This window comes from Mobula hypostoma, chromosome 12, assembly GCF_963921235.1.
Source record: "Mobula hypostoma chromosome 12, sMobHyp1.1, whole genome shotgun sequence".
Classification (NCBI taxonomy): Eukaryota; Metazoa; Chordata; class Chondrichthyes; order Myliobatiformes; family Myliobatidae; genus Mobula; species Mobula hypostoma.
The window spans coordinates 19,955,785-19,972,726 of record NC_086108.1 but is presented as its reverse complement, the minus strand read 5'-3'; the positions used below and the strand labels follow the sequence as shown (position 1 = coordinate 19,972,726).

Below are 16,942 nucleotides of genomic sequence, written 5' to 3'. Positions count from 1 at the left end.
TTGAAAAACATAGGCCATGGAGGTGACTCATCCACGCAAGACCAACTACCTTTAAATTTTCTAACTAAATACAAAGTTACAGCTAAAATGAACTTCCAGATATACAATTTCAGGTCCCAGTTATTTTGAAGAAGTGCATTACATGAAGGAAGATTAATGTAACAGGAAAGTGTCATTTCAAGAGGACTGTGGCAAAAATGTGAAAATTGACTTGTTCATTCTGTGATAGCAGAAATATTGAGATGTCTGTTGCCAGAATGTTTCAAATCCGAATACAGTTAGAGTGTGGTTTTGCAACTTTATTCATAAAAATTTACAAATCCTCATAAATCTCAGGGCATCATGAGGAATCACATGATTAAGTAGGTAGAACCTATTTGTCAGCCTGTCAGAATGTTGATAACTCTACAACTTGCCCCATTTAAACATCTTTGTGTCTTAATGGTGGAACATCAAGAAGAATAAAGACCTTTACTTGGCAATGGACTAACTCAGTGCCTACAGGCATAAGAAGCAATCATACCAACAAGATTGCGACAGGTAAAAAGCGTGGTGAAGGTTGTCTCTGGGTCACAGGGATACAGGAACGTGAAGATAGTCTGTGGCATATTAGGCTACTAAGTATAGGAGTTGGGTGGTTATTTTGCAGCTATATGAATGTTGGAGAGGCTACACTTCTCCAGTTTATATACAGTTTTTATATATAGTATTATATACAGTTTTTATTACTCTAGTACAGGAAAAATATCAATAGTTGGAAACAGTGCAAAAAAGATTTACAAGAATGTTGTCAAGAATTGAAGACTTAAGTTATAAGGAGAGGTTGGGAAAGTGGGGGATTTTTTCCTTGAAACATAAAAGGAAAATTGTAGAATTAAAGGAATAATTTGAATTTGAATCTCAACCTCAGAGATACTATGTTAAGTCATGAGGGACAAAGGTGAATACCCAGTGAAAGGGCCTAGGTTTAACATAGCATGAATATGTTCAGGTCAAATTCAGGAATTACAGTATGGGTTCATCTACCAGGTATTTTAAATGATCAAAACAACCCCGACCATGAACTCCAATTGAGGTCTCAATAAAAGTGAAAACTTTGCATAAAACATGGCTTTGTGCGTATGTCAACACAGTTAAACTGCAGTGGAATTTTGGTCTTTCATTTTAGTTCCACTGGTCACTACTTACAGAGCAACCACATAAGACATGCCCCACCTAAGGAATAAGCAAATCTGTTTGAATCTCTCAATGTCATGATTAAACTACACACTCAGGAAAAAAAAAGTTTGATATTGGCAACAAAGTCTCTATCACTCAAGGCCTGGCAAAGATAAGGTCCAAGTATGCCAACAGGCTGTTTCACCTAGTTGTGAAGTCCAAAACCAGTGGCAATAGTTTCACGAAACAAGGTCAGCCAATTAAAGCTAGGAGTGTTGCAAATTCTCTAATCAAGAGGATATTAGATGCATAGTCAGAGCATAATCAAGACCCTGTGGTTGGGAAGATTCATATGCAAGGAAATTGAGAGATGTGCATCTTCAGCCACGAGTTTACTAAATGGCAATCCAGTGTTGGAGTCTATTATTAAGGATGAGGTTGTGGGGTACTTGGACACTAATGGTAAAATAAGTCAAAGTCAGCATGGTTACAGTAAAGGGAAATCTTGCCTGACAAATCTGTTAAGAGGTCTTCGAGGAAGTAACAAGGCGGGTGGACAAAGGAGAGACAGTAGATGTCATTTGCTTGGATTTTCAAAAGGCATTTGATAAGGTGCCACGCATGAGGCTGCTTAACAAGATTAAGTTCTATGGCATTACAGGATAGATATTGGCATAGATAGAGGTAGGAGGCAGCGAGTGGGAATAAAAGGGGCCTTTTCTGGTTGGCTGTCAGTGACTAGTAGTGTTCCTCAGAGGTCAGTATTGGGACCGCTACTTTTCACATTGTTTGCCAATAATTTGGATAATGGAATTGATGGCTTTGTGGCTAAATTTGCAGATGATAATGAAGACAGGTGGAGGGGTAGATAGTGCTGAAGAAGAAATGTGATTGCAGCAGGACTTAGACAAATTGGAAGATTGGGTAAAAAAGTGGCAGATACAATAGTGTTGGGAAATGTACGATAATGCATTTTGGTAAAAGGAACAATAGTGCGTACTATTATATAAATGGGGAGAAGGTTCAAACATCAGAGGTGCAGAGGGACTTGGAAGTCCTTCTGCAAGACACCCAGAAGGTTAATTTACAGGTCGAGTTTGTGGTAAAGAAGGAAAATGCAATGTTGGCATTTATTTCAAAAGGGAATAGAATATAAAAGGAAGGAGATAATGCTGAGCCTTTATAAGACAATAGTCAGGCTGCAGTTGGAACATTGTCAACAGTTCTGGGCCCCTTATCTCAGAAAGAATGTGTTGTCATTAGGAAGAGTCCAGAGGAGGTTCATGAGGATGATTCTGGGAATGAAAGGATTAACACATGAGGAGTGTTTGGCAGCTTTGGGCCTCACTGGAATTTAGAAGAATGTGAGAGGATCTCATTGAAACCTATCGAATGTTGAAAGGATTAGATAGGGTGGATGTGGAGAGGATGTTTTCCATGGTAAGGGTATCCACAACTAGAGGGCACAGCCTCAAAATTAAGGGGCGTCCTTTTAGAATGGAGGTAAGGAGGAATTTTTTTAAGCTAGTGAGTTGTGAATCTGTGGAATACCCTCTCACAGACTGCATTGGAGGCCACGACTATTGGTATATTTAAGGCGAAAGTTTATTGTCTCCTGATTGGTCAGGGCATCAAAGATATGATGATAAGGCAAGTGTATGGGATTGAGTGGGATCTGGGATCAGGGATCAGGGATCAGGGATCAGCCATGATGGAATGTCCGAGCAGGCTCAATGGGCTGAATGACCTAATTCCGCTCCTATATCTTATGGTCTTAAGGGGTGCTAGAATCGACAGTTATTTCTATTTCATGTTCTCAAATATGTCAAACAACTCAGCTAATTTCCAACTGACTTTTTTTTAAAAAAAGGAACTAAATCAGCATAAGTTTTTGAAAGCAGTCAGAATTACATGTCTAAATGACAAATTGAATTTAGAGCAACCAAATCATATTATACAAAACGTCTAATTTATTTCTTAGTGCGATTCATGGAGCAAGATAATCATTACAACAAACAAAAATCAAGGACAAACAGAAGGTGTATTGATGCTGATGCATGCAAATTCTGATCTTTTACCAGATCAATTCCTACTTCAGTCTGCAATCATAGAGGTTTTGAACATAAAAGAGAGTCAATTGTACATTATGACTGAGTTAGCAATGTTAAGATTGCAGAAATGCATCAGTGTTACATTTTAAAAACAAAAAAAAAGTATTTATTCCATTTTCCATTTTCAGGTGTCCAGAGAGTAATTATCAAAGAATTTCTGGTTTGTTGCAGATTTGGAAGCAAGTTATTTGCTCCACTCTTAATCAGATTAGTGCTCAGTTTTGGAATTCATGGTTTAAAAAATGTTCGCTTTTTAGAAGAAGTTAGCTAGATTAAAAGTATTGATAACAGCATCTGATAGCCTTCACTTAAGAACATAAGAAATAGGAGGAGTAGGCTATCTGGTCTGCTGACCCTGCTCCGCCATTCAATAAGATCATAGCTGATCTGGCAATGGACTTATCTCCACCTACCTGCCTTTTCCCCATAACCTTTAACTCTTAATAACACTTCATTTGCATTTAAGGCCAGGCAACGCAAGATTACAAGTGAATTGGAGAAAGAGCAAGCTATTCTCAAGCTTGCCCAAACAGTCAACATGATCATGGATATTCAACCCAAGGCCTTAACCTCTCCTTTGTGCTAATTCCCCATAGTCCTGAATTCCCTGATATAGGTTGAGCACCCCTTATCCAAAATTCCAAAATCTGAAAACCTCTGAAATGTGAATTTTTTTTGAGCGCTGACATGATATCACAAATGGAAAATTCCACAAGGTGCTGGGACGATTCTCAGGTCTCTGTGCATAACAGACAGGTCTGTGAACTGACCTCACATATATAATGACCAGAAATGAATGAAAAATAGAAAAACAAAAGATCTGGATCATGTATTGAAAGAATGAATTCACCAATGTCAGAGTGAACATGTACTGTTTAATGGCATGGTGATCATGAAATAAGCAAAGATCTATCACAATGAACTGAAAATTGAAGGTAATTTGTGAATATTCAGCAGACTGGCTGCAGAAATTTAAGAAAAGGCACAGCATCAAACGTTTAGAGATTTTAAAAATATTAGAGAGATAAACCATCTGCTGATCATGAAGTAGCAGAGAAATTCATCGATGAGTTTATGAAAGTCGTCCCTGATGAAAATCTAACATCAGAAGTCTACAATGCTGATTTTTATATTTCATATAAAAACAAAGGAATGTAAAATTCAAATACAGTACACAGTAACCTTTCAATCAAAACATGGCATCGTAGTTGGAGTCTGAAAGCCTGCCATTGTTTGATATTGTTCAACAGCTGATTCAGATACTCTCCTGATGCTGCTGAGCTGCTTTTGTTACCCCCACACATTATATGTTCATTATATTAATGGTAGATTCAGAGTCAGAAATGATTAGAGTCCCAAACTACTCATTACATATTCTGAAGTCTGAAACACTTCCAGCTCCAAGCATTTCAGATAAGGCATATCCAATCTGTAGTTCAAAGAAATTATCTACCAACTCTTTAAATAGCCAGATTCATTGCCCTCTGCATCATCAGTTTTAAAGGACCGTCCTCTTATCCCTTTGTTCAAAATTCTCCCAGTGGTGAACACATCTTAACATCTACTTTGTCATGCCCCCTTAGAAACTTGTACATTACCATCAGATCACTCCTACCATTCTTTCTAAATACCGAAAATACAGATCCAAATATTTTCAACTGCTTTTGATACGACATCCCTCTCATTCCAGGAATCAGTTTTGTGAATCTCTTTTAGACTTCCTACAATACTATTATATCCTTAATGAAAAAGTAACTGGCCCAAATGGTGAGACTGACCATGTCATTAGATCCTGTGCAAATCAGCTGGGTGGATCATTTGCAGACATTTTTAACCAACCCCTGCTTCAATCTGAGGTTCAACCTACTTTAAAAAGACTACTATTATCCTAGTACTGTATTTAAGCCAAAAAAAACAAGGTAATGTGCCTTAATGACTACAGACCAATAAATCCACATCCATAATCAAGGATACTTCAAGAGGCCAACCATAGTACTCCAGCCTCCCAGACGACCTTAATCCTCTGCAATTTGTCTCCTGCTGAAAAGGATGCTCTCTCCCTGGCTCTACACTCATCTTTTGCACATTTGAACAGCAAAGACACCTACACTAGACTACCTTTTATTGACAACCTTCTCCCTTTGCAACAGGATCCTTGACTTCCTGACCAACAGACCACAATCAGTAATAAAAGCAGCAATACTTCTGCTATGATTTTCTTAACACTGGTTATACACTATAGAAAGCGTACTATTCAGAAGAATCACAGCTTTGCATGGCACCTGCTCTGCCTGTGACCACAAGAAACTGCAAAGTCGTGTTCACAGCTCAGTACATCACAAACAACTTCCCTTCCAAGGACCCTGTCTATACCTTATTGCCTCGGTAAAACATTCAACATAATCAAGGGCCCCCCAACCACTTCAGACATCCTCCTTCTCCCCTGGTCCCATTAGGGAGCAGATACAAAAGCCCAAGAGACCATCAAGGACAGCTTCTATCCCTCAGTGAGAAGACTATTGAATAGTTCCCCAGTGTGGTATGATGGACTCTTGACCTCACAATCTACCTTGTTATAACCTTGCACCTTCATGTCTACTTGCACTACACTCTATAACTGTACTGCTATATTCTGCAAATTGTTGTTGCTTTAACTTGTACTACGTCAATGTACCATTGTAATGAATTGATCTGTATGAACGGTATGCAAAATTAATTTTTCATTGTACCTCAGTATAATGTGACAATAATGTTGAAAGGCATGGACAGAGTGGATATGGCAAAGTTGTTTCCCATGATGGGGGAGTCTAGTACAAGAGGGCATGACTTAAGGATTGAAGGGCGCCCATTCAGAACAGTGATGCAAAGAAATTTTTTTAGCCAGAGAGTGGTGAATCTACGGAATTTGTTGCCATGGGCAGCAGTGGAGGCCAAGTTATTGGGTGTATTTAAGGCAGAGATTGATAGGTATCTGAGTAGCCAGGGCATCAAAGGTTATGGTGAGAAGGCAGGGGAGTGGGACTAAATGGGAGAATGGATCAGCTCATGATAAAATGGCGGAGCAGACTCGATGGGCCAAATGGCCGACTTCTGCTCCTTTGTCTTAACCAACTAATAAAACCAACTAATGAAAAAGGGGGACAAAAATATGTGCACAATACTTTAAATGTGGCCTCGGCAATACCCTGAAAGTTTTTAATAAATTTCCCTATTTCACAGCTTCGGTCCCTGAAATGAAGGACCAATATGCCATTTGCTAACTATTTATGATTCACACCTATTACCATCCAGATCCTTTTGCATTGCACTGATGACAAATTTTTCTCCATTTGGATCACAGTTCGCTGTTTGATTCCTTTTCCTGAAGTGCATAACCCCAATTTCCCTATTTTGAACTATATTTGCCAATTTTTCATAAACTCACTCAATTATCTGCAGTAAACACTCATTTACTTGGTATTTATGCATCTGGAATAAAACTCTTAATGCATAAACTTGCAAAAATTTCCAAAGATATTAAGTAATTTCATAAAACTTTTCTATGTAAAAGACATACAGATGCAAGAAAAAGTTTGCAATTACCCAGTTTTCTGCATTAATTACTCATAAAATGTGGTCTGACCTTCATCTCCGTCACAATAATAGGCAAACACAATTTGCCTAAACTAATAAAACACAAACAATTGTACTTTTCATGGCTTTATTGAATACATTATATAATCATTCACAGTCCAGGCTGGAAAGAGTACGTAAACCCTTGTACTTAATATCTGATAGAACCTCCTTTAGCAGCAATAATCTCGACCAAACATTTCCTGTAGCTGCTGATCAGACTTGCACAGAGTTCAGGAGAAATTTTAGACCATTCCTCCATCCAAAACTGTTTCAGTTCATCAATATTTCTGGGATACCTTGCATGAACAGGCCACTTCAGGTCATGCATGCATCTCAATTGGATTCAGGTCTGGACTCTAACTTGGCCATTACAAAATAAGAACAATCTTCTTTTTAAACCATTCTGTTTTTGATTTACTCTTGTGTTTCGGATTATTATCTTGTTGCATCATCCAACTTCTATTAATCTTCAGGTGACAATCTGCTAACCTGACATTCTCCTGTCTCGATACAATTTTGAATTCATTGTTCCTTCAATGATTGCAGACCCTGAGGCAGCAAAGCAGCCCCAAACCATGATGCTCCTTCCACCATGCTTCACAGTTGGGATGAGGTTTTGGTGTTAGTGTGCAGTGCTCTTTTTCCTCCAAATATAGTGGTGTATATTTTGGACGAAAAGCTCAACTTTTGTCTCATCTGTCCACAGAACATTGTCCCAGAAGCATTATGGAACATCCAGGTGGTCTTTTGCAAACTTGAGATGTGCAGCAATGGATTTTTTTTTTGGAGAGCGTGGTTTCCTCTGTTGTGTCCTTATTTGTTCACCATTCTTGTTCAGTGTTTTTCTTATACGGGACATATGAACAGACACTTTAGCAAGTTCTGGAGATTTCTGCAGGTCTTTTGCTGTTACAGGACACCCACTCCTAGGGAGAGCAGCAACAGTACAGAATTTCCTCCATTTGTAGACAATTTCTCTTACTATGGACTGATGAACACCCAGGTCTTTAGAAATGCTTTTGTAACATTTTTTCAGTTTTAACCTACACTGTTCTTGGTACTGACAAGAAGTACAATTGTTCGTGTGTTATTGCTTTAGACAGATTCTGTTTGTCCATTATTACGACTCAGATAAAGACCAGATCATATTTTATGAGTAATTAATGCAAAAAACTAGGTAATTGCAAATGGGTCACAAACTTTTTCGTGCAACTGTACGAAAGGGCATTTTTTGTTTATTTGTGTTCATACATAAGGAAAATGCTGTGGTTGATCATTTCACCAACACATAAGTATCTCTGTGCAACCCAAAACTACTTTACACACCAACAACTCCACTAAACTTTGTATCATTCATTACTTACTGTGTCTTCTACATCCGCATCCAAATCCTTCATACAAACTGCGAGGGTCCCAGCAGATACTTGTGAGACACCAGTAGTTAATGGCATCTAATTGTAGAGATAAAAACTTCTACCTCCCCCCCTCTGTATTCTATTGTTAAGCCAGTTTTGGAACCAGTTTATTACCTTGCCCTGCATTCCACAAGTTCTAACCTCCTGAACAGCCTCACATGGAGGACCCAGTCAAAGGCCTTACTAAAATCCATATATAAATCACATTGACTTCTCTGCCCTTACCAACAACAATGAAGAAGTGGTTGCAGGAGGCAGAGGAGTGGCTTCGGGATTGCTTCAAATTAATGGACTCAAGAGGATCTGAATGAATACACCATGGTAGTCACAGAGTTTATAAAGTCAGTCATGGATGGGTATGTCCCTCAAAATCATTTAGAAGCCCTGGATAAACCAAGAGATCCTCAATCTGCTGAGAGCCAGATGAGAATCAATGGCATTTGTGTCTTGGAACCAAGTAACAAGAGGTTTGCGGACAACCTCCAGAAAGCCATCTCATGTGCAAAATGGCAATTCTGGACCAAACAAGAATCACGGAAAGATGTTCAACAGCTGTGGCAAGGCTTGAATGCTATCACCTCCTACAAAGTATAACCAAACGACATATGTTTCAACAAGGTATGCTCCCACATGAGCTCAGTGCCTTTTATGCTCGCTTTAAATGACAAAACATGGAGGCACCTTCACAAACTCCCACAACCTCCAGCAACCCTGTGATTTCAGTCTCTGAAGCCAATGTGAGAGCATTCTTCAGGAGAGTGAACCACAGAAAGCATCTGGCCTGGACAGGGCACTTACATCCATTGTGATGAAGCGCTTTGATGGGTTGGTGATGAAACATATCCACTCCTGCCTGAGGAACAACTTGGATCTGCTCCAATTTGTCTACCATCACAACAGGTCAACAGCAGATGCCATTTCATTGGCTCTTCACTCAACATTGGAACATCTGGACAGTAAAGCATACACCATGATGCTCTTTATTGACTACAGCTCTGCATTCAACACTATCATCTCCTCAAAACTAATCAATAAGCTCCATCACCTAGGCCTCAATACCTCCCTGTGCAACTGGATTCTCAATTTCCTCACTTCAAATCATGTCAAGTTGAGTTTATTGTCATTTAACTACATACATGTATACTGTCAAACAAGACAGCTTTTTTCCGGATCAGGGTGTAAAGCACAGTAGTACACATTGCACACATATAACACACAATAATTAGGAAAGTAAGAATGAAATCTATAAATGAATCATGCAGAAATAAACAAAGTAAAGTGCATAAATTAAATATTGTAGGGTACAGAACAGATTAACTGGTAACACTTAGAATGCAATATGGTAGGGAGTTCAGAATCCTGAGGGAAGAAGCTGTTTCCTATCTTGACCATTCTTATCTTCATGAATCAGAGGCTCCTGCCTGATGGTAGAAATCAAAGAATATGCTGGATGGATGGGTGGGATCCTTGATAATACTAAGGGCCCTGCATATTGCAGTGCTCCTGATAAATGCCCCCAGTGGATGGTAAGGAGACCCCTATGATCCTCTCGGCTGTTCTAACAGTCCTTTGGAGGGACTTCCAGTCCAGTGCCTTGGTGCTTCCGTACCAGATGAAGAAGCAGCTTGTCAGGATGCTCACAATGGTGCTCCTGTAGAATTCATTTAAGATGGTGGAGGGAGGGTAGTGTGGAGATCCTCACTTGCCTCAACCTCCTTAGGAAATGGAGGCACTGCTGTGCCTTCTTATTCAGGGAGGTAATACTGAGGGACCAGGTGAGGTCATCCATGATATGAACACCCAGGAACTTGGTGCAGTTAACTTTCTCTATGGAGGAGCCATGTATGTGCAGAGGAGGATGGTTCATCTGCACCTTCCTGACGTCCACAATCATTTCCTTGGTCTTCTCCACCTTCACTAAGGTTGTTGCTCTCACACCAGCGCACCAGCCGCTCCACTTCCTCTCTGTATTCCGAATCATTGTTGTTAACAAGGCCACCCACTGTTGTGTCATTCACAAACTTGATGACAGAGTATGAGCTGAACCCTTTGACACAGTCGTGCATCAACAGTGTGAACAAAAGTGGGCTAAGCACACAGCCCAGAGGAGCGCCAGTGCTCAGCATAATGGGACTAGGACTTTGCTACCCACAGGGACTGACTGTGGCCTATCTGTTAAGTCCAGGATCCATTTACAGAGGGAGGTGTTGAGACCCAGCGAGGATAGTTTCCCCATTATTTTCTGGGGCATGATGGTGTTATATGGCAAAATGAAGTCTATGAACAGCAGCTTAACATATGAGGCTCTATTTTCCAGGTGGGACAGGGCAGAGTGGAGGGCAGAGACAATGGCATCGTCAGTGGAGCAATTTGACTGATAAACAATCTGGCAAGGGTCCAATGTATCCAGGAGAAAGGCTTTAATGTGCTCCACTACCAGCTCCTCAAAAGATTTCATAATGATAGATGTTAATGCCACTGGATGACAGTCATTTAGACAGTTTACTGTCACCTTCTTTGGCACTGGAATGATAGTTGCCACCTTGAAAATTGAGGGGACAATGGACTGATCCAGAGAGATGGCGAATATATCCATCAGCACTTCAGTTAGCTGGGCTGAGTTTCTGCTCCCCTGGTGCCTTCCTTGCCTGCACTTTGTTCTGTGGATCAAACCGGGCATAAAAGACATTCAGCCTGTCAGGAAATGAGGCATCCTGATCACTGATGCATAGGGTAAACTTAGTCTGTAATCCTCTGAATTCCCTGCCATATACACCTCATGTCTCTGGTATTGCAGAAGTGGTTGTATATTCTCTGAGCATGCTCCCGTTTTGCCTTCCTGATGGAGCAGAAAGGCACAGTTCTTGCTTCCCTGAGAGCTGTCACGTCCCCCAATCTAAAGGCAGCATCAGGATCTCTCAGCCATGCACAGACCTCTGCGGTAAGCCATGCTTCTATTTGCTCTCACCTGGATGTGTTTGTGATGGTAACATCCAGACCCCACCCAGTCAATTAGATTAGTAACAACTTCTCCTCCACAATCACCATCAGTCAGGTACACCACAAGGCTCTGTGCTTAGCCCCCTGCTCTACTCACTTTATAGTTATGACTGTGAGGCTAAGGACAGCTCTAATGCCATATTTAAATTTGCTACTAACACCACTGTCATTGGCCAAATCAAACATCATGACAAATCAGCATATAGGAGGGAGACTGAAAATCTGACCACAACAACAACCTCTCAATGTCAGCAAATCCAAAGATCTGATTATTGACCACAGGAGGAGGAAACTGGACGTCCATGAGCCAGTTCTTATCTGGGGATCATTGGTGAAGAGGGTCAGCAACTTTTAAGTTCCTCAGCATTGTCATTTTAGAGGATCTGTCCTGGGTCTAGCATGCAAGTGCCATTACAAAGAAGGCACAGCAGCACCTCTACTTTGTTAGAAGTTTGCAAAGTTTCAGTATGTCATCTAAAACTCTGACAAACTTCTATAGATGGGTGGTGGAGAGTATATTGACTGTTCGAATCACAGCCTGGTATAGAAACACCAATACCCTTGAACAGAAAATTACCACAAAAAGTAATGGATACGTCCCAGTTGATCACAGATAAAGTCCTATCCATACAGTATCTATATGGAGCACTGTTGCAGAAAAGCAACATCCATCATCAAGGACCCCCACCATCCAGTCCATGCTCTCTTCTTACTGCTGCCATCAGGAAGGTGGTAAAGGAGCTTCAGGACCCACACCACTAGGTTCAGGAGCAGTTATTACTCCTCAAACATCAGGCTTTTGAATCTGAGGGGATAATTTCATTCAAATTTACTCATCCCAACACTGAACTGATTCCACAACATATGGGCTCACTTTCAAGGACTCTTCTTCTCATGTTCTCAATATTTATTGCTCATTTATTTATTATTATTTTGTTTTTTTTCTTTTTGTATTTGCACAGCTTGTTGTCTTTTGCACAATGGTTGTTTGTCCATTTGTCATATGTGGCTCTTCATTGATTCCATTGTTTCTTTGCATCTACTGTGAATGCCTGCAAGAAAATGAATCTGAGGGTTGTATATGGTAACATACATGTACTTTGATAATAAACTTACTTTGAACACGCTTTGATGCCTCTTCAAAGAAATCAAACAAACTGGTCACAGTCATAATGGCAGTCTATAATTAGTCCCTGCTTTTCCAAGATAGCATTAATCCTTTCCCTCAGCACCATCCCACCCGAGATGTTAGGCTACCAGGTCTATAGTTTCTAGGCTTTTGCCTATTGCCTTTTTTAAAAAGGGGTATGACACATTTGATATTCTCCAGTCATCTAATATCATCTAGTTGCATCCATAAAAGATTTGAAAATTTTAGCCAAAACCCCAGTAATCTCTTCATTTGCTTCCTATAATGGCCTGAAACAAATCTCATCTGGTCTTGGAGTGTTATCCACCTTTAAGCCTGCCAAGGCACATAATATCTCCTCTTCATTTATGGAGACCTGATTATAGACACTGGTATCTTGCAAACAACAGACATTAAGCAAACATAGTCTGCCATCTGTTTAAGGTTTTGAAACGAAACATTCCAAGATGTAAGAATTCAGATTTTCACCTGGATGCTGTCTCACCTGGGGAAGCTGTGGTCGTCTCTCCTGAATACTGTATTTAACCCAAGCCATAACTGCATTAAAAACTTGTTCTTCACTCCGCACATTCAGCTCATCACTGGAAATAATATCAATCAGCTGATTTGCTGGTAATAGCATGAACTCCTCACTCTCCATCACCTGAAAGTAAAGGCAAAAAATATATTTTAAAGAGCAATTAAACAACGTACCACAGTATTTCATAACAAAACTCTCACTGATCATCAAATACCTTTACTTTCAAGCTACTGGATGTCTGGAACAGTTTACAACCTGCTTTAAAATCCCGACGTTGATAGGTTCAAGCTTGAGTTTATTGTTTGTCACGGGCATACGTATATAAGGTAGAAATGCCATGTAAATAAGCTCTTGAATTTTAAAATTATCAGGTTATGATCATCTCCAGTCACACTCTTCTCCAGTGTATTCCATTTCCCCAAATCCTGTTGGGGCCAACTTCCTGCTTTTAATGCTGAAATATTTAGCAGGCCAGGCAACATCTATGGAGTGTAAAACACAGTTAACTGCTTCTCTCTTCACAGTTGTTGCTAAACCTGAGTATTTTTAGCATTTTCTATTTATTTTTCAGTGTTCATCTTCCAGATTCTTCCTTTGTCAACTGTATTCCCACTAAAATGTTAACTCAGCTTCTCTTGACACTTAATAAACACAAGAAATTCTGTAGATGCTGGAAATACACAGTAATACACACAAACTACTGGAGGAGCTCAGCAGGTCAGGCAGCATCTATGAAAAGAGATAAAAACTTGACATTTTGGGCCGAGACCCTTAATTAGGACAGGGTCTCAGCCCAAAACTTTGATTCTTTTATTCCTTTCGATACCTGACCACCTGAGTTCCCGCAGCAGTTTTTGTGTGGTTCCTTTTGCACTTCTTGTCAACCAGTTGTTCATGACCAACGTTCATCTCCACAGCCTACGACTGCCTACCTCCCTGATGTCAACATTTGATCTCAAGTATTACCCCATCGTCAACCTTCCTTTCCACTCCAAAGTTCTTTAATTTTGTTACTGCCTCTTCAGTGTATTTAATTTCATGCAGGATAAGAGAGAAAAGAAGCAAGCAACATCTCTAAAACGTTATTCAAACTCCAATTTGAGGATGAAGGACACACGTTCAGAAGTTTCAGATCAGTAACTTTACATCTTGTAAAATGGCCTCCAGGCAACATTGTTCTCAATTCTACACAAACAGTTAACCTCCCCACAACTGTAGTAAATGCCAGAAAACTATTTGATTGTTAAGTAGTCCTGATATATTCCAATATTTTAGAGTACTCTATAAATTATTGTTCTTTTTAAAACTGAGAATCATAACTAAGCAAGAGTATAGCTGACAAATAATGCTGCAAAATCATCAGCTGAACTCACCTGTTAGACTGTTTTCCCTCAATGGCTCAGGTAGTAAACTTGCTGTTATGTAGCTCAGAAATATACTTAAAGACAGGATTGAATCGTAGAACCCAAGGGCAGTGATGGGCTAATTAGTCAAATAGACCTGTGATGTAACACTTGCTTCCATTATGATCTTATAAAATATGTGAAAACTTCTTGCGAGTGCAACATACAATCACCATTCATGTATACATAAACACTGATTTTGACAGATTTAGCACATGGAACAAACCATATATTAAGTGGCTGGACATGCAACATGCTTCCAGTGTAAATGTAAATTTGCTGGATCAAATAACAACAGCACAAAAAGATCGTTACTCATCTTTTCACCCGCTTATTTCTTCGCTCTCAGCCGGCAAGTGAACTTGGACCCGACATCAGGGAGAGAACCGTTCTCATCTCCCCAGCAGTTCAACAAGTTCACTGCCTGATGTCAGAATTGTTAGAAGTTATAAGGCCACCGATACAAAACAACAATCAGTTTGATAAGCATTCCAGCCAAGTTAATTAAAGAAAGTCCTACATGGTTTGTTGGAGCCAGAACTTAATTATAAAGATAAGAACATACATCAAATTTATGCTTAAGAAAGGAATGTTCTGTCAAATTTCCATCAGGTACTGCCTTTTGTCAAAATCAAAAGGTGTGAAAAGCCCAGAGACATTTTATGTGGATCTGGGTGAACTTTAGCCCTCATCTTGCTCCAAAGAAAGCAGCTGTGAGACAGTATTCAAACACACTGCAGTCACCCACAAAATACACATAGTCGTTACTTAACCCATTGTTTACAGGAATCTGAAAATCCCCCATTCCCTTACACTTTATCACCAGGACATCATTAAGTCACCTGCTACATCACCACCAGGAGATGACCTAGCAAAACCTATAATGGACAATAATTTGGGCACCAGCGCAATGCTATTAGAGCTCAGGGTATTTTGGAGTTCAGAGTTTAACTCCGGTGCCATTCTGTAAGGAGCCTCTGTACATCCTCCTTGTGAAATGCGTGGCTTTTCCCTGCTCCGGTTTCCTCCTACAGTCCAAAGATGTATCGGGTAGGTCATTGTAACTGTCTTGTAGTAGGTTATAGTTAGGCACGTGGCCAAGTGGTTAAGGCATTCATCTAATGATCAGAAGGTTGCTAGTTTGAGCCTCAACTGTGGCAGCGTGTTTGTGTCCTTGAGCAAGGCACTTAACCACACATTGCCCTAGTGTCTGTGCAAGGAGTGGCGCCCCACACAGACTTCCAATCTGCACCTTGTAAGACATGAAACTGCCCGAAGCAGGCCTCTCATGGTCTGAGTCGACGTTCCCTCCCTAATCAGGTTTGTTGGGGGTTGCAGTGGTGGCGTGGCTTAAAGGGCTGGAAAATTTCATATCCTTCCTGTAATCTTTTTTTCTTTTCCTCTCTGGCCTCACCTCTTCTCACCTGTCTATTTTCTTCCCCTGGTGCTCCTCGTTCTTCCCTTCCTCCTATAGTCCACTCTCCTCTCCTAACAGATTCCTTTTTATTCAGCCTTTTCCACCTATCACCTCCGGCTTTTCCTTCGTTCCCCCCCACCCCCAAACCTGGCTTCACCTGTCACTTTCCAGCTTGACTTCCTTCCTTTCCTTGCACTATTTTATTCTGTCATCTTCCCCCTTCCTTTCTATTGCTGATGAAAGGTCTCGGCCCAAAAAGTCAACTGAATATTAATTTCTATAGATGCTGCCTGACCTGTTGAGTTCCTCCAGCATCTTAGGTGTGTTGTTCTGGATTTCCAGCATCTGCAGAATCTCGTGTGTTTAAAATCAGTAGACATTGGTTTGAGGTGAGAGAGGAAAGATTTAAAAGCAATTTCAGAGGCAAGTTTTTCCACACATAAGATGGTAGTTTTATGGAATGAACTGCAAGAGGCAGTGGTAGAAGCACTTAAACGACCTTCGGACAGGTACTTGTATAGGAAAAGGAGAAGGATATGGGCCTAATGTGGGAAAAGGGATTAGCGTAGAAAGGCATCACAATTGGCATGGATGTGTTAGGTTTGTTTCTGTGATACACAGTTCTATAACTTCTATGACTGTAGATCTTTGCCTACTCAATTAACTTACCTATATCACTTTATAGGGATCTTTGTCTACTCGGTTAACTTACTGATATCCCTTTATAGCCGCCTAATGCCCTCTTCACAGCTTATACAGGTTTCCCCTGCTATCCAAAAGTAGAGCATTCCTATGAAACCTTTTGTAAGCCGAAATGGTGTAAAGCAAAGAAGCAATTACCATTAATTTATATGGGAAAAATTTCTGAGTGTTCCCAGACCCAAAAAATAACCTACCAAATCATTCCAAATAACACATAAAACCTAAAATAACACTAACATATCGTAAAAGTAGGAATGATATAATAAATACACAGCCTGTATAATTAGTATGAATAGTGGACGCAGGCAAGTTCAACGCACGCACAATGTCTTTATTTCGTTCACCATGATCGAAACGCTTAACTACGTCCAGTTTTACGCTAAGCGTAACATCCTTACGCGCTCTTTTATGCTTTTCTGATACCTTAGGACACATCTTGCTAACAGATGCA

The 16,942-nt window shown here is 40.2% G+C and overlaps 1 protein-coding gene across 3 annotated transcripts in view; it reads right to left on the bottom strand.

Moving 5' to 3' along the window:
- The window catches only part of klhl20 (kelch-like family member 20), a 78,178-nt gene that overhangs the window by 26,286 nt on the left and 34,950 nt on the right, over positions 1-16,942 (bottom strand). For all 3 annotated transcript variants that reach the window (XM_063063710.1, XM_063063709.1, XM_063063708.1), the window contains exon 3: positions 12,934-13,092. In XM_063063710.1, coding sequence (XP_062919780.1) covers positions 12,934-13,092 — 159 coding nt within the window. The remainder of the gene's footprint in view (positions 1-12,933; positions 13,093-16,942) is intronic.